This window comes from Lepidochelys kempii, chromosome 1 (genome assembly GCF_965140265.1).
Source record: "Lepidochelys kempii isolate rLepKem1 chromosome 1, rLepKem1.hap2, whole genome shotgun sequence".
Taxonomy (NCBI): domain Eukaryota; kingdom Metazoa; phylum Chordata; order Testudines; family Cheloniidae; genus Lepidochelys; species Lepidochelys kempii.
In genome coordinates this window covers 342,453,193-342,476,814 of record NC_133256.1, presented here as the reverse complement: position 1 = coordinate 342,476,814, position 23,622 = coordinate 342,453,193, and the positions used below count along the sequence as shown (strand labels likewise).

General features: G+C 50.3%; 1 protein-coding gene across 1 annotated transcript in view; it reads left to right on the top strand.

The window, feature by feature from the left end:
- The first annotated feature begins 1,359 nt into the window (after nucleotides 1–1,359).
- PODXL (podocalyxin like) overlaps nucleotides 1,360–23,622 on the top strand; it is a 90,327-nt gene continuing 68,064 nt past the window's right edge. Inside the window, exon 1 of the mRNA XM_073328856.1 lies at nucleotides 1,360–1,890. Coding sequence (XP_073184957.1) covers nucleotides 1,848–1,890 — 43 coding nt within the window. The 5' untranslated portion in view covers nucleotides 1,360–1,847. The remainder of the gene's footprint in view (nucleotides 1,891–23,622) is intronic.

Genomic DNA, 23,622 nt, shown 5'->3' with positions numbered 1-23,622 from the left:
GGACATCTGATCACCCTAGATGGGGCAGTACTTTGCACTGAAATAAAGCCTTGGACGCTTCCGAACTGTCTCGCCATCACAGAGCCATGTCATTTGGGGTGGCCTTAGAAGTATTGTGTCATTTACACTTGCTCAAATCTGTTACTCAAATTAAGAGGAATTTTGCACAGTGCGGGATGAAGGCTGTTTCTGGATCTCAGATAATATATACTTAAAAACATGCATATTATTATTTGTATTGCGGTTGCACCTAGGAGCCTGTCATAGATCTGGACCCCCACTGTGCTAGGGTCTGTACATACACAGAGCTAAAAGTCCCTGCCTCAAGGAATTGGCAGCTTAAGTACTACTGAGAGTTGGTATCGTTCAGTCTGGTTTCGATCAGAGGTGATGTGTGTAAAACTTTGATTCATAACGTTTTTCATACAGTTTCAGCTGTTGAAAGTAGAACCAACTCCAGCCCCCATAATCCTTCTGGTTTTTCTGTTACCACCAAGGGAAAGCTTCACACATCAGTGAGCAGTGGGGGAATGTATGGGAATAGCAGTGAGCCTCCTGCATACTCCCTGCTACCTTTGCACCCGTGCAAACGGGGAGGGCCCTACCAAATTCACGGCCATGAAAAACATGCCACGGCCCGTGAAATCTGGCCTCCCCTGGAAAATTTACTCTATATTATACAGAATTCATGGGGGAGACCAATGTTCCTCAAATTGGGGGTCCTGACCCAAAAGGGAGAGTCACAAGGTTATTTTAGGGGGGTTGCTGTGTTGCCACCCTTACTTCTGCGCTGCCTTCAGAGCTGGGTGGCCGGAGGGCGGTGGCTGCTGACGGAGGGCCCAGCTCTGCAGTCAGCAGCGCAGAAGTAAAGAGTGGCAATGCCCTACCGTGCCATCCTTCCTTCTGCGCTGGTGCTCCCGGCGGCTCTGCCTTCAGAGCTGGGCTCCCGGCCAGCAGCCGCCGCTCTCCAGCCGCCCAGCTCTGCAGGCAGGGCCACCGCCAGCTGCCATGCAGAAGGAAGGGTCATGGTATCGCAGCCCCCCTGTGCGATAACCTTGTGACCTCCCTCCCCGCACAACTCCTCTTTGGGTCAGGACCCCAACAATCACAAGGCTGTGAAATATCAGATGTAAATAGCTGAAATCATTAAATTTATGGATTAAAAAACCCTATGCCCCTGAAATTGACCCAGCTGGACTGTGAATTTGGTAGGGCCCCTACCACCAGCCCTAAAATCAGCAAGTGGGAGGGTGGGACCCGCAGTGGACAGGCCGTTGCTGTGGCCAATCAGGGCCGGACTGGGGGGGGCCAGCCAGTCAGGAAGCAGGGTTGGGCGAAGCGGACCAATCGCTCGCCTCTGGCTCAGCCGCACGGGAGTGCGGAGCGGTGCCCGGGCTGGGACCCCGCAGGGCTACGCAGGGCAGCGGCGGCGGCTGCAGCATTCGGCAAAGGCAGCTGCGGCCGGCGCCTGGCGGCGCAGGGAACCCGGCAGGGGGAGCCGCGGGGCACGGCGGGCAGAGGGCGCTGCCGGGCGGGGAGATTTGGAGCGCAGCGCCGGGCGCAGGAGCAGGCGAGTTGCCCCGAGCCCGGCTCCCCGGAGCCCCCCAAGCCCCGTGCAAAGCGGGGGTCGCAGAGGCTGCTGGGGGGGTGGGGAAGCGAGGGGGCTGCAAAGCGGTGCTAGGGACCGGCGCCGAGCAGCGCCCCGGCTCCACGGGCGACGGGCGCTTGTCACCCCGCCCGAGCCCCGCTGCACCGCGCAGAGCCAGCCCCCTGCCCAGCCTCGGCGCCGGCCGTCCCCGCAGGGCTGCGGGAGAGAGAAACCTTCAGCGGCGATCCAGGGAGGCACCATGCGTTGCCCGCTCCTGCTGCTCGTCCTGCTCTGCTGCAGGGGTAAGTGCCAGTCTCCTTCCCTGCCCCTTCCCCGGGGGGCAGCGGTGCCGGCCCCGCAGCCCGCTGGTGCGTGGGTACCCCCAACGGCAGCCTTGCCCCTCTCCCTGCGCCGGGTGGGGGCCAGGAGACCGGCTCCGGGAGGAGAGAGGGAGTTAGCCCCAGGCTGCATCCTCCCCTGCCCCTCAGAGAGGCACCAGGCTGAGACCCAACAACTCATTGCATGTACGCCACCAAAGGGTAACTACTGACGCACGCCGGAGCTGAACCGGCAACCTGGTGGGGAAAGGGGTCTAGCATCACGTTGGCGAGCCCCTGAACCATCCAGCTTTCTTGGGTAGAGATGGGTTAGTTTATGCTGCAGTTGATCGTAGCAGCCCCAGATTGCGTTAGGAGGCATTGGCTCAGTGCAGTCCGGGCTGAGTGAAGGGCAGGGCAGAGTAAAGCTCAGGCTGCAGGCGGCTTTGATCCTCTTCCAGGGGAGCAAAGCAAGTGGAAATTTAGCAACAAGGAAAAGGTGTTTCTCTCTCGCCCAATGGCTCTTCTGAAGCTGGCGAATCTGTTGGCGTGTGCTGCACGTCCAGCAGACACTCCTGGTTTTGCTGAGTTTGAAGTGGAAATGGCCCAGCCAGACAAAAGTAGGAACACAGGTTACCCTGTCTGCATAGTAATGCTTTGCATCTATATAGTGCTCTTCATCCCAGAGGAGTCCAGAGCACTTTATGCCGTTATTCAGTAATTGTTACAGGAATCAATTTACCCCATGCTGAAATGCAGCCGTCTCCAGGTTGGAATGGAGCAGCTGTTTAACAGTGCCCACCTAGCAGCTTAGAGCAGGAAATAAAGAACACTGTTCTGATTTGGATCTTACACCAGTTCCAGTTTCATGCTGGTATCACTCCACTGACTTGGCTGGAGTTATTATTTTTTACTTTTTTTTGCAGGATGCCTGCACACCCCAAACAACATCAGGGCCCCACTGAGTCAGATGCTGTACAAACACAGCCCTCGTCTACACTACAAACGTATGTCGGTATACCTACCTTGCTCAAGGGTGTGGAAAATCCACACCCCTGAGCGACGCAGTTACACCGACTGGACTCCCAGTGTAGACAGCGCTTTGTAGACAGGAGGGCTTTTCCCGTCAACACAGATACTGCCTCTCCAGGAGGTGGAGTACCTACGCCGATGGGAGATGCTCTCCTTTCGATGTAGGGAGCGTCTTCATGAAGCCCTACGGCTGCACCGGCTGCAGCCCAGTGAGTGTAGACAAGCCCTGAGGGACAGTCCCTGCCATGCAGAGCTTACAATGTAAATGGACAAGACAGATAAAAGGTAGGAGGGGAAACAGGAAAAGCATCTTACCTGAGGTCATGGCAAGTGGGTAGCAGAGTCAGGAATAGATCTCCTGACTTCCCGTGCAGTGCCCTAGCTAGAGCACCTCTGTTCGCTTACCCTGACTTACGCTGGCGTGAGTGCAGTTGGAATCAGGACCCCATACCAGGGGATCTGATGAGAGGAAGTAATGATCCAGACTTGGATTTATCCCGGACTTTGGGTTTAACACCCCATACTCTTGTGAAAATTGCCGTAGGATCTTTAATGGGCCCCACGCCACCAAGACCTCAGTTGCATGTCTCGTCTGAAAGGTGTGTTTTAAAATGCCCTCACAGCATGAACCATTTTAAAAGAAAAATAGTCGGAAAGGGAATTCCTCCCTTTGTTGAAAACGGGAGGAAGGGTGAGAACAGCGAAGGCGTGCAATATTTCTTGACATTGAGAGGGAGAAAGGATGGAAGACAGTGAGTGAAGTCCTGTGCTAGAGGAGGTCTTGCAGTGAACTCTCTGCCCATCTGACAGCTTGCCCTCACTGCTAAAAGCTGCGGTTTTTTACCTTGCAGTAACTATCCCGAGTTCAAAGCACAGTGAAGGTCTGCCCCAGGCAGAGGTGCAGGGTTGAGCTCAGCGAGTTTAATCTTCCCCTAAAACTAAAGTGCCCTGTCTTCAGTGTGTTTTCAGCGCAGGAGCTATCCTGCGGTATAGTTATCCCCCGTACAGAAAGCCCCACTCTTTTAGCAGTGGAGACCAGCCCTGAGTCAACAAGTGCAGGGAGGTCAGGCTGTTATGAAAAGGATTGAGGTGTTGAAAAAATGATTTCTCTTGTTGTTTAACATGAGAGGATTAGGCCAAACTCTGATCTCAGTGATGCTGGTGTACATCAGGAGTAACCGCACTGAAGTCATGCAGCCCCTTGCACTTTACACCAGACAGAACCTGGCCCAGCAACGCCTCGGAAGATTTTTTTCCCAGGGTTTCGCGTCAAATCCACTTTGAGTTGTAGGAAGTGGGGTTTAGGGCTGTGCTGGTGGGTGATGGTGATGAGGGGAGGCGTTCTGATGGCTCGGTTATATTCTCTGTCAAGTTTCAGAGTAACAGCCGTGTTAGTCTGTATTCGCAAAAAGAAAAGGAGTACTTGTGGCACCTTAGAGACTAACCAATTTATTAGAGCATAAGCTTTCGTGAGCTACAGCTCACTTCATCGGATGCATACCGTGGAAACTGCAGCAGACTTTATATATACACAGAGAATATGAACCAATACCTCCTCCCACCCCACTGTCCTGCTGGTAATAGCTTATCTAAAGTGATCATCAGGTGGGCCATTTCCTGCTGGGCTCCTCTTGGCTGTCTCACAGCGTCTCCTTCCATAAGCTGCTGCTGTTACGGTTTGAAATCTGTCAACTGCAGGTACTCTTGTACTTTCCCTTCTGTAGAAAGGGTGGATGTTTTTTTTTAATTTTTTTTTTTTAAAGGGCCAGATTGGGCCTCTCTTACACTGACTTCAGCTTGCCCAGCGGATTACACCATTTTGTGAGCCATACCTAATTCCATGAGCAGAACCCGTTCTAATCAATGGGTGCGCTCAAGGAGCAAGGACCCACTCGTGTCAGGAAGGGTGGCCAACCCTGTCCCTTATTTTCCTAAAGGAGGAAAGAATTGTGGGGGAAGGAATTAAAATGTGCACTTTTTTTTTTAAGGAAAAGAAATAACTGGAAACCGCAAGGGGCTTGCTTGCCCTCTGCCTGACTGCGTGTGTGGCCAGCTATAGCTGTGCAGAGAGGGTGTGAAACACTATCACCTGTGCACACGAGTGGAGGGTTCTGATTTGGCAGTGTTCTACCCTGGCTTCGCACAGCTGTAAATAAATGACAGCACAGTGCACAAGGCAGCTCAGCATCAGGACTATGGTGTTGCAGGTTTAAGAACACCGCTGTTTTCTGCTAAGGCTGTTTTCCTATGTAATCTGGGCCCGATGCTGAGCTCACACCAGGGTGATCCACTAGCTTCAATGGAGCTACTCCTGATTGACACTGGAGTAGGTCAGATCAGAGTCCGGCTGGCACAGCATACACATGGAGATGGTCTGAAGCATAATTGCCTCAAATTTAGACAATCTGTTGAGAGAGGCCCAAAGATGCCTGTTTCAGCATGTTCATGGGACGCTTGTTAGATTTTTAAATTCCATTAGAGGATATGGGGGTGGTGTTGACATGGGAGGAAAAATTTGACCCCTTTATTTTTAGGATAAAAAGAATCAAAGCCTCAAATAATCCTTACTGGAAATGGCAGGACTGGATTTTCCCTATAGGCCCGCTGCTCGCCTAATCTAAAGCCATCACAGTCCCTTCACCCAAGGTTTAAACTCGTGTCTCTAAAACTCCCCCTCTTCAGTCCCAGAGCTACAGCATTTCCAAAGAAGCCAAAGGTTGGTTCGATCTAAGGGTCTGTGCATGAACTGCTGAAACTTTGAGTGATCTTGCTTTTCATTCAAATATTCACGATATTTATTGCATTGTAGGAAGGGGCAACAGGCCGCTGGGAGGGGATTGTGGTCAAAACAGGAGAGTCGCCAGGGTAGGGTTACACTAGGAACAAAGATGGTTTTTTTTTTTTAAACACATTGGCAGACATGTGTTAACTAACACATTAAATTGTAATGTGGACAACACAAGTTGTGGTTGTAACTTGCGTTAGCGGGCGGAGGTGGAGTTGGGACTCCAGCATTCTGTCCCCGGTGTAACCTTCGGCAAGTTCCTGAAATTGCGCTGTGCTGGTGATTCCCCAAGGAGTGAAATGAATACAGTAACAGTATACCCCTCTCCCCCGTGCGGTTTGGAGGCTTAATTAACGCATGGTTTGCAAGGCACCTGGACGTCCGTGGATGAAAGGACCTGTAGCAATGCGACATCGTAGTTTATTTTAATTTCGGGGGGTTTCTTTGAAGAATTGTTATTATTATTCATGCCGGTGGCTGAAGTGATGCTGCAGCTGTTTTCTAAACACTGTACATGAGCCTGGCACCTTGTTCGAAGCTCTGTGAAGCTTTGGGGCTCTAGCCCTTGCATTTGTGACATACACCCTGTGGGGCTTGTGTGCATAGGGCTTTGTGGCAGGTGTATGAGATTAATTAGGGTCAGTGAGATCTCTTAGGCTGTGGAATAGTTTCACCATCACTTGTGACATTAAAACCATGGGAGCTTGCAGTCAAGAGATAGATCCCCCCCCAACAGTGGATGGGGTGAAACCCACCCAACGTGGCAAATCCTGCAGATCTTGAGACTTGCAGAAAGAGACGTGGTGCTGGTTAGCTACTTCCCAGGGGAACCCCCTTCTCCTATGGCAATGGTGCGCCTTTGAGAGCCGATCCACTGCATGTACGTGGGGGAGATGAGTGTTTTGGCAGATGGGGACAGCACAGAAGACAGTGCTGAACCCCATCACTATTATCTACAATGGGGAGATCCCTGTGGGTAGGAGGGGAGATGAGAGTGGGGAGAATGGCTGCTTCCCCTCCCCTCCGCACACATGCCTCAGAGCCCCACTGATTTGGGTCAGAGGAGCGTCTGCAGGATCAGGAAGAAGGAGGCTGCTTGCAGTGGACACCCTGGCTGGATTCTGATGGGTTTGGCCTGCTCTGACGGGAGCAGAGAGGAGTGCATGGAGCCTACGCTTCTGAGCCACTCCACTGATTCGAGCGCAGTTCCATCTGCCTGCAGCAATTCTGACTTTGTTTCCACCTCATCTGGGGCACCAACCGTCCCATGCAAGAGTCTCTGTCTGTGCCCAGCTGCTGTCCCTGTGTCCAAGGTCCTCTGTTTACTCTGTCATCGAGCCATCAAGCTGTCAGTTTGCTCCTGTGCCAGCCTGTGAGGGGAAACCGCAGCTGCACGCAGAGCATGACTGGGCTCTGACCGAGCAGAGAAAACCAAGGCAGGTTGGGGGGATGTTGTGAGCGTCATCTGAGATGTTGCACCCTTTAGAACTCAGGGCAGCGGAGGTGAGTGCTGCCCTGTCAGAGTGCCGGCTCCGAGCACGGAGGGCCCTAGGGGGAAGGTGCCAGATGCCTTATCCATGGGACAAACCATCCCGATGAGTCGAAAGAATAGTAAATATGGCAGGCGACCAGCTTGGCTTAATGGTGAAATCCTAGCGGATCTTAAACATAAAAAAGAAGCTTACAAGAAGTGGAAGGTTGGACATATGACCAAGGAAGAGTATAAAAATATTGCTCGGGCATGTAGGAATGATATCAGGAGGGCCAAATCGCACCTGGAGCTGCAGCTAGCCAGAGATGTTAAGAGTAACAAGAAGGGTTTCTTCAGGTATGCTGGCAACAAGAAGAAAGCCAAGGAAAGTGTGGGCCCCTTACTGAATGAGGGAGGCAACCTAGTGACAGAGGATGTGGAAAAAGCTAATGTACTCAATGCTTTTTTTGCCTCTGTTTTCACTAACAAGGTCAGCTCCCAGACTGCTGCGCTGGGCATCACAAAATGGGGAAGAGATGGCCAGCCCTCTGTGGAGATAGAGGTGGTTAGGGACTATTTAGAAAAGCTGGACGTGCACAAGTCCTTGGGCCGGACAAGTTGCATCCGAGAGTGCTGAAGGAATTGGCGGCTGTGATTGCAGAGCCATTGGCCATTATCTTTGAAAACTCGTGGCGAACCGGGGAAGTCCCGGATGACTGGAAAAAGGCTAATGTAGTGCCAATCTTTAAAAAAGGGAAGAAGGAGGATCCTGGGAACTACAGGCCAGTCAGCCTCACCTCAGTCCCTGGAAAAATCTTGGAGCAGGTCCTCAAAGAATCAATCCTGAAGCACTTGCATGAGAGGAAAGTGATCAGGAACAGCCAGCATGGATTCACCAAGGGAAGGTCATGCCTGACTAATTTAATCGCCTTTTATGATGAGATTACTGGTTCTGTGGATGAAGGGAAAGCAGTGGATGTATTGTTTCTTGACTTTAGCAAAGCTTTTGACACAGTCTCCCACAGTATTCTTGTCAGCAAGTTAAGGAAGTATGGGCTGGATGAATGCACTATAAGGTGGGTAGAAAGCTGGCTAGATTGTCGGGCTCAACAGGTAGTGATCAATGGCTCCATGTCTAGTTGGCAGCCGGTATCAAGTGGAGTGCCCCAAGGGTCGGTCCTGGGGCCGGTTTTGTTCAATATCTTCATAAATGATCTGGAGGATGGTGTGGATGGCACTCTCAGCAAATTTGTGGATGATACTAAACTGGGAGGAGTGGTAGATACGCTGGAGGGGAGGGATAGGATACAGAAGGACCTAGACAAATTGGAGGATTGGGCCAAAAGAAATCTGATGAGGTTCAATAAGGATAAATGCAGGCTCCTGCACTTAGGACGGAAGAACCCAATGCACAGCTACAGACTAGGGACCGAATGGCTAGGCAGCAGTTCTGCGGAAAAGGACCTAGGGGTGACAGTGGACGAGAAGCTGGCTATGAGTCAGCAGTGTGCCCTTGTTGCCAAGAAGGCCAATGGCATTTTGGGATGTATAAGTAGGGGCATAGCGAGCAGATCGAGGGACGTGATTGTTCCCCTCTATTCGACATTGGTGAGGCCTCATCTGGAGTACTGTGTCCAGTTTTGGGCCCCACACTTCAAGAAGGATGTGGATAAATTGGAGAGAGTCCAGCGAAGGGCAACAAAAATGATTAGGGGACTGGAACACATGACTTATGAGGAGAGGCTGAGGGAGCTGGGATTGTTTAGCCTGCAGAAGAGAAGAATGAGGGGGGATTTGATAGCTGCTTTCAACTACCTGAAAGGGGGTTCCAAAGAGGATGGCTCTAGACTGTTCTCAATGGTAGCAGATGACAGAACGAGGAGTAATGGTCTCAAGTTGCAGTGGGGGAGGTTTAGATTGGATATTAGGAAAAACTTTTTCACTAAGAGGGTGGTGAAACACTGGAATGCGTTACCTAGGGAGGTGGTAGAATCTCCTTCCTTAGAGGTTTTTAAGGTCAGGCTTGACAAAGCCCTGGCTGGGATGATTTAACTGGGAATTGGTCCTGCTTTGAGCAGGGGGTTGGACTAGATGACCTTCTGGGGTCCCTTCCAACCCTGATATTCTATGATTCACCTGAGGGTCATTGTGATGGCCTGGCTAGTGAGAACGTGCAGGGCAGCCCTCTGCTGAATGGACCTGGAAAGGCCCAACTGTATATCATAGGTCCCTTCACCTCAGGGTGACCAGATCAGAACAGTGAAATATCGGGACACATTGGGGTGCTGTCAGCCCTGCCCACAGTCCACCCCCACTGCTCCCAGATCCTGCTCCAGGTCCCGCTCGCCCCCCCTCCAGCACGCCCTTCATCATCCCCCGACCTGCTGCTGGCTTGCTGTATTCCTCCTCAGTCCCCCACCCACCGCTCGCCTCCTCACTCCCCTCCACCCCTCCCGCTGCTGGCTCGCCTCTTCACCCACCCCGCCTGCTACTCAACCCTACGGCGCTGACTTCCCCTCTGCCCGGTGAGTGCTCACCCCTGCACTGCCCTCGCCCTGCCCCCATTCCACCAAGTCCCCGCCTCTGCCCTGTCTCTTCTCCGTCCCCTCCCCTGAGCGCGCCGCATCCCCACTCCTCCCCCTCCCTCCCGGAAAGTCCAAAGTGCCGTCAAACAGCTGTTAGGTGGCGGGAAGCGCTGGGAAGGAGGGGGAGGAGAGGGGAGCTTGGCTGCTGGTGGGTGCAGAGCACCCGCTAATTTTTCCCGGTGGGTGCTCCAACCCTGGAGCACCCACAGAGTCGGTGCCTCCCTCCCGCTTACCTCCTTACCTGAATATCGGGACAAATGGTGTCCTGATCATACATCAGTCGGGAAGTGGGACAAAGGGTTAAATATCAGGACATTTGGTTTTATCGGGACATCTGGTCACCCTACTTAACCAGATAGAGATTTGCCTTCTACGTCAAATAGAAGGGGGTTGTGCTTCTGGAGCAGGAGGATCTGAATTCTGCCTTTGCTGCCACCTGCCTTACCTCGCCCAACACCTGGACCTGTTTCACCCTCCAGCTGATTCCTTCTCAGACCATTCTTATCTCCCAAGCTGAGTGCGTGTATACCACCCTCTTTCTTTCTGCGAACTTCTGTCTCCGTGACCAGAGAAGGAGGCTGATAGCCTGGGGAGATCAGAACAGCTCTGCTGGGTGTGATAGGCCCTACACTGCTAGGAGCTAATGACATGCGGGGCTGAAAAGTCCCCCAAAATGTCTGGCTATCACTCATGCTGCTCCTGGCTAAGTTCAGATCATCCAAGATCCAAACATCCTGGGACAGTTAAGAATTTGAAGGAAGCAGGGAACAGACCCAGCCAAATTACTCGGTGTAGGAGAATGTCTGGCCCTATCTAGCTCTGTTCACTTGTTTGAAACCCTGGTAACTTTTTCCTTTTACATGCTTGCCCCGATGTCTGTTTTCTAAGAGCCTGATTATACCCATTGCTCCTATGGCTGCCCTAGGTAGCTTCTTCCATAATTAGCCACTTTTCCCTGTTTAAAAAAAAAAAAAAAAGGTTTCTGAATTCCTGGAGCGCCTGCCCTTTCCTTTAGGAAGAGTTCACGACCCCACCCTCTTGTTATTTTCATTGACGGGGGCGCAAATAGCTCTGGGGCGTCTATTGTCTCCGTTCCCCCTCTTGTGAATTCTGTGCACCTCCCAGCGGTTGTCTCTCAATGTCCTATTTTCTTCAGAATGGTGACCTTGTTTGTTTAGCTTTATTGAATTGCTAACATCCTGGAGTACCCAAGTCACTTACGTTTTCCCTCCCTCTCTTATATAATAAGATGAGCTGAGCTGCAGGCAGTGTGCACCTTGCTAATAGCTACCTGCTGTTGAATCTTGTGTGTCCCCATCCAAGGGACACCAGGCTATATCCCACTGAGTCGGCAGGACCCAGCTGTGTTATAGGCATGTTAATGGAATCTCGTATTATAGCATGGACTGGTGCTTTCCACACAGGCAAGACTAAGCTATGTTATAACTGTGTACTATTGTGATAAATTTGTCTCTGCAGATGGACTCTTAGCATAATAGTCAGTTACCAGCTGCTTCAGGTTATTTTTCTGGTTTCTCTTGTGATGTTCTTTGCAATAAATTAATGTCATAGAGAAGGTAAATTTGGCATCCCTTTTTTCGCCCTTTATATAATAACAAGAGGACAATATAATAATATAATATAATAACAAGACGACAATCAATTACATTGAAAGGCAACAAATTTGAAACTGGCAAAAGGTAGTACTTTAACACAGTGCCTAGCTACCTGTGGAACTCACTGCCAAGGGAGTCCATTGATCCATTAAAGAAAGGATGGGGATGGGGATATTGAAACATAACCGTAACATAATCCTGTCTTCTGACAGTGGCCAGTTCCAGGTGCTCCAGAGGGAATGAACAGAACAGGTAATCATCAAGTGATCCATCCCCTGTCACCCACTCCCAGCTTCTGGCAAACAGAGTCTAGGGACACTATCCCTATGTATCCTGGCTAACGGCCATTGATGGACCTATTGAGCACATCCACTGTTCCCATTAGGTAGGATAACAATGATGAGGGTCATACAGCATCATGCTTCAGGGCATAAGCCAAATGCTCACTGGGGGGCTTTGGAAAAACTTCTCCAATTTCTATTACTTGTCCATTACAGGGATTTCAGTGCATTCTTAGGTATCTGGGGCTGGCCATTGCCAGAGACAGGAAACACAATTAGATGGGCCGCTGGTCTGATCCAGTTTGGTAATTCTTATTTTAAAATCTAGCAGTTCTCCGCTGCATTGTTGCCTGAAGCCAAATATATGGGCTCCACCTGCAGTTGATTTGATCTGTCTTTCTGTTGTTGTTTCCTCCCAAACCCCTTTCCCCAATATTATCATCAGGCTTGTCCCACTCTTGAAACTAACACTTTGTGGTCATTTATATACAACATCCTGGCCCTCAGATTGACTCTTGTGGCTATTCCCCAACCCCGACCTGCTGCCTTCCCCCTGCTTTGAATAACTGCCCCATCTGATTGTTTTGCCATTGCCAGGATTTTCCCCTTACATTTTTAAGGGCATTAAGTGCCTGTGAGAATTGCTGGCGTGAAGACCTGGAGATTGACGCTCTCTATTTAGCCAAAGAATGGGCAGCCTCGGGGTAAGTTTCCGTTCTGTTGCCCTGCCAACGTGCCTCATCTTTGACCTGGAGAGACCATATGGATGGGCAGTCTGGTCACCCTCCGTGGTTCCGTGCTTGCACTGACAGATTATGTACTCTTGTCATTTTATTTATTGGCTGCACTGCACTTTTAATTCCCTAGGAGTTTGCTGGAGATAGCAGCCATTTTGTGGTTGGTTCAGCTGCAGCTTGTTGCAGAGGAGACACTGTGCTCTTGCTCGCACTGGTGGAGACTTTACTTCTGTTCTTTCTTGCTTTGTTGTTTTTTTTTCTCTTCATGTAAACTCTAAGTTCGTGGTTGTGCTTTGTGTGTGGAGAACGAAAACTCTCTTTAAGACTTTCACCGGGGGTGGCCAGAGTTCGTTCTTTTTGGGGGTGGGGGTTGTGATGTGGATGGACACTTCTCTGCAAGACTAATGCTGTGTAGTAGATCACCAAGAGCTGTCAGATGATGGCGGGTATTCTGCACTCCTAACCTAGGCTGGAGTTGAATCAGACGCCTAGAAGTGCTGCAGCCAAGCCCCTGAGCCACCTAGTTCCCATGCTGTAATTGTTTCCTGTCTGTAAGGGTCTGTTTACACTGCAGTTAAAAACCTGTGACTGTCCTGTGCCAGCTGGCTCGGGCTAAAGGACTGTTTAATTGTAGTATTGATGTTCGAGCCCAAGGACCTTGCGAGGTGGGAGGGTCCCAGAACGCCGGCTGCAGCCTCAGCCTGAACATCTACACTGCAGTTAAACAGCCCCTTAGCCCAAGTCAGCTGGCACAGGCCAGCTGTGAGTTTTTAATTGCAATGTAGACAGTCCCTCAGACAGATACTCAAGCAGACTTGAGTCTGCACCTGAGAGATGCTGAGGTCCTGCTACTTCCACTGAAGTCAATGGGATTTGCCAGCACCTCACAGGCACAGCCCGTACCATATGTCAATCATGAGCTTAATTTAAAATCCCTCTCCTTTTTCTTGTACTAAATATTATAATTTTGTCCCTTCTCCCAGCGTCCCCTGCCACTGAAGTGAGGTTTTTCTATTTCTCTTTCCGCTTCCTTCATTATTCTGGGGTGCAATTCATCTGCGCCTGGAGCTTTGTCAACTTTTAGTAGTTCTGATTGCATAATTATTTGCTTTAGTGCTATGCTCAGATCTCTTAATGTTTCCCTCTGTCCTCCAGGAAGATGTATCCCTACCTAAAAACAGTAATAGACTGGTGGGAAATTCTCACTATCTATTCCAGCTGGAGTACAAGCCGTAACTCTAGTTAAGGTTGCTTGGGCATTAATATTACAACATTTTCAGTTGCTCTTTCATTTTATGAGCTGGAATTTTTTGGCCGTGGTCTCTGTCTGAAGGTGAATTATTGTGACAAGCTGGAGCAAAAATGGGATTAGCCCTTTTTCCGGGGGGAGATGTGGGGGGAATAATGAACTTTTCCGTCATGTAAAAAATTTCTTGTGATCAACCCTAGTGCTAAGAGGCAGTGTAGTCTAGTGGGTAGAGCAGTGGCCTGGAAGTCAAGAAATGTGAGTTCTAGTCCTATCTCTGCTACTGACCTGTTACATTCCCTGAGGCGAATTAAGTCATCTCTGCGTGCCTCTGTTCCCCTCCCACTCTGTGACTGTCTTGTCTATTTAGATCAGGGGTCTCAAACCCTGCATGTGGCCCGCGGAGTTATTTTCTGCAGCCCGCCAGCTCCCCGTGGCAACCCCGCCCCCCCAGCATTTACCTAGAGCAGCTCCAGCCTGGCGTGCACTGGGGGCTGGGCAGGCGCCCTGCCTGCCTGCCCTGCCCCCTCGCCGCTCCGGGAAGCGGCCAGCACCTGGGGGAGGTGGGGTGGCAAGGGCTCTGTGTGTTGCCCTGGCTGCTCCTCCAGGTACAGACCCCTGTGCCCCTCCACTCCAGGTGCTGGACCCGCCCCCCGAACCCCTCCTGCAACTGAACCCCCTGCCCTGAGCCCCCTGCTGCACCCCGACCCCCTGCCCTGAGCCCCTGCTGCACCCCGCACCCCTTCTGCCCCCCGACCCCCTGCCCTGAGCCCCTTGACGCACCCTGCAGCCCTCCTGCACCCTCTGGGGGCAGGGAGGGGGTGGTGTTGGGGTGGGGATTTCAGGGAAGGGGTTGGAATGGGGCAGGGAAGAGGCGGGGCAGGGGTGGAGTGGGGGCGGGGCCGGGGCAGTGGTGTGGGGGCATGGTCAGTGGTGCAGCCCTCGGGCCAATGTACTAGTCCTCATGTGGCCCTCGTGGTCATTTGAGTTTGAGACCCCTGATTTAGATTGTAAACTCTTTGGAGCAGGGACTGTCTCTCACGATGTGTCTGTTCAGTGCCTAGAACAATGGGGTCCTGATCTCGACTGGTGTCTCTAGGCTAGGGTTGCCAACTTTCTCTTTGCAGAAAACTGAACACCCTTGCCCCCCACCCTTTCTCTGAGGCTACGCCCCTGTTCACTCCATACCCCCTCCCTCTGTCACTAGCTCTCCCCAACCCTTCCTCACTTGCCCATTTTCAGTGGGCTGAGGCAGGGGGTTGAGGTGTGGGAGGGGGGTACAGGCTCTGGGCTGGGGGTGTGGGCTCTGGGATGGGGCCAGAAATGAGGGGGATCCAGGCTGGAACAGGGGGTTGGGGTGTAGGGGGTTGAGGGCTCTGGCTGAGCGTGTGGGCTCTGGGGTGGGGTTGGGGTTTGGGGTGCAGGAGGGTGCTCAGGGCTGGGGCAGGGGGTTAGGGTGCAGGAGAGGGTTTGGGGTGCAGGCTCCGGGTGGTGCTTACATCAGACGGCAGCGACATCTCCCTCCGGCTCCTAAGTGGAAGCGTGACCACATGGCTCTGCGTGCTGCCTACGCCTGCAGGCACTGCCCACTCAGCTCCCATTGGCTACGGATCTGGCTGGCACTGGCGGTGAGGGCAGTGTGCAGAGCTCCCATGGCCGTCCCTCTGCCTAGGAGCCAGAGGGAGATGCTGGCAGCTTCCCAGGAGTTGCACGGATCTGGGTAGGGAGCCTGCCTGCACCGCCAACTGGACTTCTAACAGCCCGGTCAGCAGTGCTGACTGGAGTCGCCAGGGTCCCTTTTCGACCGGGCATTCTGGTCGAAAACCGGACACCTGGCAACCCTATTCTAGATGCTACAGTAATACAAACAATAATAACAAAATGACCATGACTAGAGGGTTTAAATTTGGCAGGGAGCTAGCCCTCACGGAGGACGTGTGCCTCAGTGGAGGTACTCCCGATTTACAAGGTGGGGAGTGAGTGGAGAATCAGACCCAGAAGAATTACACCATGTCAGACCAGCAGAATTGTAATGCATAAGGGGGCTCTGGTGTTGCCTGAGTCTGGAGTGCTTAACGTCCTTTCAAATGTAGTCATTTTTTGATGGAATAATACAAAGTCCACAGGTATGTTTCGGCTCCCAACGGCATCAGCAGAGCACTGACCTGTCTTCCACTCAGTACAAAATGCAAATCAAATTGGGAATAAAGAGCACTGAAGGGAAAATACCAGTAATAAAGTAAAAACTGGGGTAGGCCACTGCCTGCATCCTGGGCACCTTTGGAGGGTCTGTTGTTAATGATTGGTTAATATTTATTATACCTTCTGAAGGTGCTTGTCACCGCAATATTTAGGTGCACACACCCCAAAGTGTAGTATAAAGAGTGACCTCTGCAGAGGAGCAGTCCTGGCCCTTTTTAAAATCCTTCTCCCCTGTAGGGTGAATTCTACTGAACAACGTTGAGTTTCTCAGTGGTTTGAGCAGTGGCCTGCTGCACCCAGGGTTGTGAGTTCAATCCTGCAGGGGGCCGTTTAGGGATCTGGGGCAAAAATTGGGGGATTGGTTCTGCTCTGAGCAGGGGGTTGGACCGGGCTCCTGAGGTCCCTTCCAACTCTGATATTCTATGATCTTTTATCACCCCCCATTCCAGCTCCAGTGTGAAGACCTGGGCTATAAGAAGAATTGCAAGGATGTAATAATATCTCAGACCTGCCTTCTAGCCAATGATTGGAGCAGGAGGAAAGAAAGGATAAATGTGGGTTATGTATTGTACGTAAGGTATGCTAGATAGGTTACCTGACAGGATGTCTGTGCCCTGAACCCAGCAATCTACAGAGTGGGTTAGTGAGCTTCCCTTAAGAGGAAAAAGGACAGCAACCTGCCCCAAAGGAAATATATGACCTGCCAGGCTTGGGAGGAAAGGCCCAATTAGGGAAGCAAGCCTTTAAAAAAGGAAGTGTCTGGGGTGGGAGTAGCCCTTGTTTCTACAGAGGAACAAATGTTTTAGATATCACCTTCCTACACAGTTTTTAAAGGCACAGGACTGTAGCTTTCCTGCCTCTTTCCCCTTCAGAGATTCTTATGAGAAGGCTCATTTTCCAGGTGGAGATGGGACCCCAGCCCAGAACATGTGCCCAGGACTTGTCCAGCCTAGTCTCCGGCAGACGCTGGCTCTGTGACTGTAAAAGCTCTTCCCCTAGCCCCTGTGAGGTGTACCCTATGGTCTGTGCTGGCTGAGTGGAGCTGCCGTTCTGAGAGGCTGTCGCCTGGATAAATGGGCATCTGACCCAGCTAGGGCTTTGTAGCTGAGGCCCGGGAACTTGATTTGGACTCAGCCTTGGATGGGTGAGCACTGTGGGGGACAAAGCTCCGGGGCGATGAGTTGTGGATGGCCTGTGTCACTTAGGAGGTGGGCTGCTGCATCTGATCCTGCTGGAACTGTCACGTGGCTTTCATGGCCAGCCCTAGGTGTCGAATCTTGCACAGAGTAGGGTGGAGGTGGGAAAGGTGTAGATCACTGTGGCTAGGGCCCGTCTGTCAGAGAAGGGAGCAATCTCCTGGCCAGTTATAAATGGACTGAAGCTGTTACATGGGGATCGAGAGGGACACCCAATATCAGGGCATCCAAGGGGACCTTGTGGCTGACAGATGCCTTCAGTTGAGAGGGAGATTATGGCCTGGCAGGTCCTCAGTCTAGATTCCCTGGCTACCTAGATGTGGCTGCTTTATAATAGTGTCTTATTCTTATGTATTTGTATTGCAGTAGTACCCAGCGCTCCCAATCCGGGTTTGGGGCTCCATTGTGCGAAAAGCTGTACAATCGCATACGGAACAGACGTGATGCTGCTCTGTATGGCCACAAGCCAAGAGAGCTCCAGTTCTGTGTCGCAGATGCTGGTGACAGCTTGGTGACAGTACTTCAGGGTGCAAAGAGAGGGCAAATGAATTATAAAAACTATCTCTGTGCCACTTACTGTAAAATGCAGCACTCAGACCGCCTGGAGCAGGAGAGGCACGCGATAATGAGTTGGAAGGGGTGTCTTTATTTCTAGGAGCTGGCAGTCAGGGTGCCGGAACATCTGCTTCTAGATGCACATCCATAATAAAGCATGTGTTGGAAGAGAACTTGCTGTAATGCTAACTGATCTCGCTTTGTTCCCCTAAATTGCAATTTGGCTTTCAGGGCCTATCAATTTGTGTGTAATTAATCTCCAAGAGGAGATGGCCTCTCTGTATAATTCCAGCCCTCTGCTACTTTTGGTAGATGCTGTGGGTTTGAATTTCCCCTCACAGAGGTTTAATTCCACCGACTCCCTGGGAGTTTGTTTACTGCAGCCTAAGTGACAGTGGAATTCGGCCTGTGTTTTAAGTGCATCACTTTATCTTGGAGAGAAGATGTGTCCTCTAGTTATAGAATCATAGGATTGGAAGGGATCTCGAGAGGTCATCTAGTCCAGTCCTCTGCATTCATAGCAGGACTAAGTGTTATGTAGACCATTCCTGACAGGTGTTTGTCTAACCTGCTCTTAAAAATCTCCAATGATGGAGATTCCACAACCTCCCTAGGCAATTTATTCCAGTGCTTAACCACCCTGACAGGAAGTTTTTCCTAAAGTCCAACCTAAACAGCCCTTGCTGCAATTTAAGCCCATTGCTTCTTGTCCTGTCCTCAGAGGTTAAGAACAACAGTTTTTCTTCCTCCTCCATGTAACAACCTTTTATATACTTGAAAACTGTCATGTCCTCTCTGTCATCTTTTCCAGACTAAACAAAACCATTTTTTCAATCTTTCCTTATAGGTTATGTTGTCTAGATTTTTAATCATTTTTGTTGCTCTTCTCTGGACTTTTTCCAGTTTGTCCACATCTTTCCTGAAATGTGGCACACAGAGCTGGACACAATACTCCAGCTGAGGCCTAATCAGTGCGGAGTAGAGAGGAAGAATTATTTCTCGTGTCTTACAACACTCCTCCTAATACATCCCAGAATGATGATTGCTTTTTTTGCAACGGTGTTACACTGTTGACTCATATTAAGCCTTTGGTCCACTATGACTCCAAGATCCCTTTCCACAGGACTCCTTCCTAGGCAGTCATTTCCCATTTTGTATGTGTGCAACGGATTGTTCCCTCCTAAATGAAGTACTTTGCATTTGTCCTTATTGAATTTCATCCATTTCATGCCAACTCTCGTGATTTTATTGCAGGTGTCATAATTTAGTGTTTTTTCGTAAAGCCCTAGCTTCTGGAATCCTAGTACTGCAGGAGAAGCACAACTTTCATTTAAAATAGAGTTTCTAGCCCTCATGATTGCAGAGCAAAGCTTGAAAATATGAAGCAAGGTCGCCCTAACATCTGCAAAAAAACAGAAAGCAAATAAAAAGAACCCGGTATTTTTTTTTTAAATTGCATGATTTTTAAGCCAATCTCGTGATTTTTGAATGTTTGAGGTTGGCAGTACTGCATCCAGTACTTCCCAATGGCTGGTTTTTACACTCTGTGCACTTAGTGCGTTTATCACTCTCATGACAATTGCAAAGCTTGTAAATGAATTGCTCCGTCAAATAACCAAAAGCAAGTGAGCCACATTGTTGTTCTTCTGAAAAAAGAACAATTGACCACAGGAAGCCTCATGAAGGTAGTGAGTGTGCACAAAATCTTCGTGCGATGCAGTTATGTGTCTAATTTGCATGCACCATGGCTGATTGCATACCAAGGAAAACCCAGATTGCATTCTGGGAAGTGACTGTTGCTGATTCAAATGGCAACACTCTTTCCATGCGAGGATTGCAAGGTAATTTATAAACAGTAGAGAATTGATCCTTGCATTATGCCTGCGTGTAAATAAGAATTATTGTCCCTGTTTTACAGATGGGCAAACAGAGGCATAGAGCGGGGATGTGACCTACTTAAAATCCCACAGTGAGTAAGAGGCAGGAGTAGAATGCAAAACAGCTAGCTTCCAGCCCCCTGCTCTAATCACTGAACCCCACTACCAGCCCTTTATATCAGAATGTTTTCTTCTAGACCCCCACTCTCATTGGCTAATCCCTTTAATATGTGTTGGTTCATTTGCATGAAACAGGTAAATGCAACACATTTGGCTTCCCTGGCGCAAATCTTGTCTGACCCAGGAACAAGTCAGAGGGGTGAAGCAATGAGGTCTAGTGGTCTGAACCGTGGACTAGAAGCAAAGAGTTCCTGGGTTCTGTCATTGGCTCCTTTTGTGGCCTTAGTCAAATCACTCAACATCTCTGACAAGTCAGAGTAAGCTCTTTGTGTCTCAGTTTCCCAAACTGTAAACTGGGGATAATAATGCTTGCTCACTTTTTCATGGTGGTGCTGGAGGGATTAGGCAGTTCCAGTTTGTATTGTGCTCTGACAATGTTAATGGCAGAGTGATAATCTAATTGTCCCAGGTCTCACAAGCTCAAGGGGCTCTTGTTGATCTGGGAGAGGTTCACTGTTATTTCATGAAGTGCTGTACAATTAAGCAAGGGGCGATAGACTGGTTTAGAAACCATAGTAGGGCCTGGTTTTCCAGGGCCTTCACTGTTCCTGCTGATTTACTCCTGTGCAGAGTGATCGCAAAGTGCATGGAGAATTCTACCTGTCTGCGTTGGTAGCGCATTACATCCAACTTGCACAGGTGTAAATGGGGGTGCGAGGCAGTGGAGAATCAGACATTTTGAAGTGTGCCCGATTCTCCTCTCATTTACACTGGTGTGAATCATGAGTGACTTAGTCAAGTGGGTAGAATTATGTTAGCATAAACATTTGCGTACTAGTATCTCCCATTGAGATCAGTGGGGGCGTCTTGTATCTTGCAGTGCGACGATCAGACCTATAATATTAATAATAAAGGGCCAAATGCTGTCTTCCAAGTGGATTTCATCTGGTTGAACAGAGGAGGGAACTTGGCTTAAAGTTATTAACCAGATTTGCCCTTTTACCATTGTTTGGAGCCATATTAAGTCTATGCACTAGTTATTATCACAATTTAGCAGGCAGGCCATATATCAGGGGACTGATTTAAGTGGCTTTTGCTGTACAGGGTCCACATACACCTTGATGAAAAGAAAATTACTGGTTTCTGAATAGCTTAACAGAAAGGAGCCTTAAATAAATAAATTAAATTTTGTATATATATATATGGGCAGAAGCGTTTTGAGAAACTATCGTCTGAAGACTTTCTCTTTGAAACATAACAATAGGGAGTTTTCCCCTGGGTCTGGAGTGCGGGAATATGGGGTGAGCAATCCCCATGTGTATCCAAATGAGGGACAATTTAGGAACTTTAAATAATGTGACCTCAGTATTTTTGTTAGCGACTAAGGCAAATGGATTGTTTTTAAGGGTGGCCACTGTGTGTTGTGTATAACATTATCAAGCCTATGTAGGCCTTGTCTAGACAAACAAGTACCAGTATAGGGAAAGCAGTACAACCCCTCTAGCCTGGATGCAATTATTGGGGTTGCCAACCCTCCCAGTTTTGCTGTGAGTCTCCCAGAACTGGGCTCTATCTTCCGGAGGCTACTGAAGCCAAACTAGGAGATTTTAGGCCACTAAAAGTCTGGCGGGACAGCAGAGCTCAGGCAGGCTCCCTAGCTGCCCTGACTCTGTGCCACTCCCAAAAGTGGCCGGCATGTCCCTGCAGCACCTGGGGGTGGGCCAGGGGGTTCTGCATGCTGCCCCCGCCCCTAGTGCCAAATCCGCAGCTCCTGCAGGCAGGGGCAGCATGCAGAGCGCCCTCCCATCCTTGGGTGCCACAGGGACGTGCCAGCTGCTTCCGGGAGCGGCGCGGGGCCAGGGCAGGCAGGGGGCCTGCCTTAGCCCCACTGCCCCGCCGACTGGGAGCCGCCCGAGATAAGCACTGCATGGATTGAGCCCACACCCTTCGCCCCCTCGTGCACCCCAACCCCCAGCTCCAGCCCTGAGCCCCTTCCCGGAGCCCAAACCTGCTCCTGCATCCCAACCCCCTGCCCCAGCGCTGAGCTCCCTCCCGCACCCAAACTCCCTCCCAGAGCCTCCACCCTCACCTCCTCCTACACCCCAACCTCCTGCCTCAGCCCTGAAACCCCCCTGCACCCAAACTCCCTCCCAGAGCCTGCACCCCAACCCCCTGCCCCAGCCCAGTGAAAGTGAGTGAGGGTGGGGGAGAGCGAGCAGTGGAGGAAGGGGGATGGAGTAAGTGGGGTGTGGCCTCAGAGAAGGGGTGGGGCAAGGGCATTTGGTTTTGTGTGATTAGACAGTTGGCAACCCGAGCAGCTATGCTGGTATAAAAGTCCTTAAAGTGCTCTAGCTAGTCTCATATGAGAAGGGGAATAAGTTATATCAGGAGAAAGCACTTTTTTATTTGTATAACTGCATGCCCACCGGGGAGTTTGTACTGCTGGCAGAGTCACTGTATCAGTAAAAATGCACACCTCTAATCAAAATAGTTAGACTGGTACAGGCCTTCTGGTGTGTTAAAGACCCACTAGTAATATGAGCCTTACCTGTTATGTGCTGATATGTGAATGGTGCTGGGGTTTGATGGTATTATTTAATGATGTGTTGGGGGCCACCTGACACCTATCGAAAGCTTTTTAAAAATATTACTATTTAAACCTAAATGAAAATGCCACCTGATGCCGGTGATCACCGAAATGAGTGAAAGAATGTGTAAAATGGCATTGACTTTGATCCTGTTTGTTTCCCTTTTGTGCTTTGTCATCACTAGGATTTTACCTGGGATCAGTTAACTTGAGTGAAGAATACATCTGATTTTTCTGGTGAAGAAGCAGCAGCATCTCACTGATACCAAGGGTACATGAGTACATAGATCAGTGTTTCCCAGAGAGTAGGGAGGGGTGTTCAAAGAACCACCTGGGGGCATGGCAAACTGGCAGTGAAAGGTTCCCCCATGTTACCCAGCTTGTCTGGTAGAGAGGTGGGGTGGGGCAGTTGGTTTTGTTTTCCTGAAGGGTGGCACAGCTTGCCAGAGTTTCTCAAATGCTGATCTAGATAGCTGTGGCCAGAGTCACCACTGCCTTGCGTTGTAAAACGGTACCAGATCAGATAGCACGGATGTAAACGACGACACAAGATGTAAGGCAGCAGAGAATCGGACTCAGGCGGGAGTCCTCCCTCGAAAAGCACAGCTGCCGCAGGAAGCGATGCTGAGTATTCAGCAGATGGCACGCTTCCCTCTGGGGCCATATTAAGTGCGTGCTCTGATGTGGTGTGAGGGATCACGGCCATGCTGGCAGTTCTGTAACGGTGCATTCTGCTCGTTCCTGAACCTGGGCCACAGCATGAGTTGGGGCCACCCTGCTGGCGGTGCTATATCTTCCAATATAAAACAGAGGTCTGCTTACTTGCGGTCCCGCGGAGCAGGCATGGCATCCTAGCCAAAGCCCAGTTTGGCAAGTACATTCACTTAAATTGTTCCTGCCTGAGAGCATGTCTAGCGGCTAGAGTAGCGCAGTGTGGAGTCAGGACTCAAATCACTTAACCTCTCTGTCCCTTGGTTTCCCCATCAGTAAAACTGGGGTAAGAATAATACTTAACTACTTCTTCAGGGTGCTGTGAGGCTCTGTTAACTTTGGTAAAGTGTGTTGGGAGCGTCTGATGAAAGGGGCTTCAGTTATTTGTGCTGGGCTGCACATGCGTGGTGCTCAAGGTGTGGAGTGACTCAAGCTACATAGGACTGCAACAAAACATGGGAGGAACAGAACCTGGCCTTGTGTTTTGTGTGAGCTGTGAAAGAAGGAATCTCACCCTGTTTGGTGACCTGAATTATTGTTCCGAATGCTCTCTTCTGCACATTCCGTAATTTCCTGTCCATACAGGAATTAACGTGAGCCCACACTGCGGTGACTAATGAATGTTACTGACAGCAAACAAAGGCAGAAAGTGCTGTGTGTGTGTGTGAAAAGTATTACTTATACCAGTGGTTCTCAAACTTTTTTACTGGTGACCC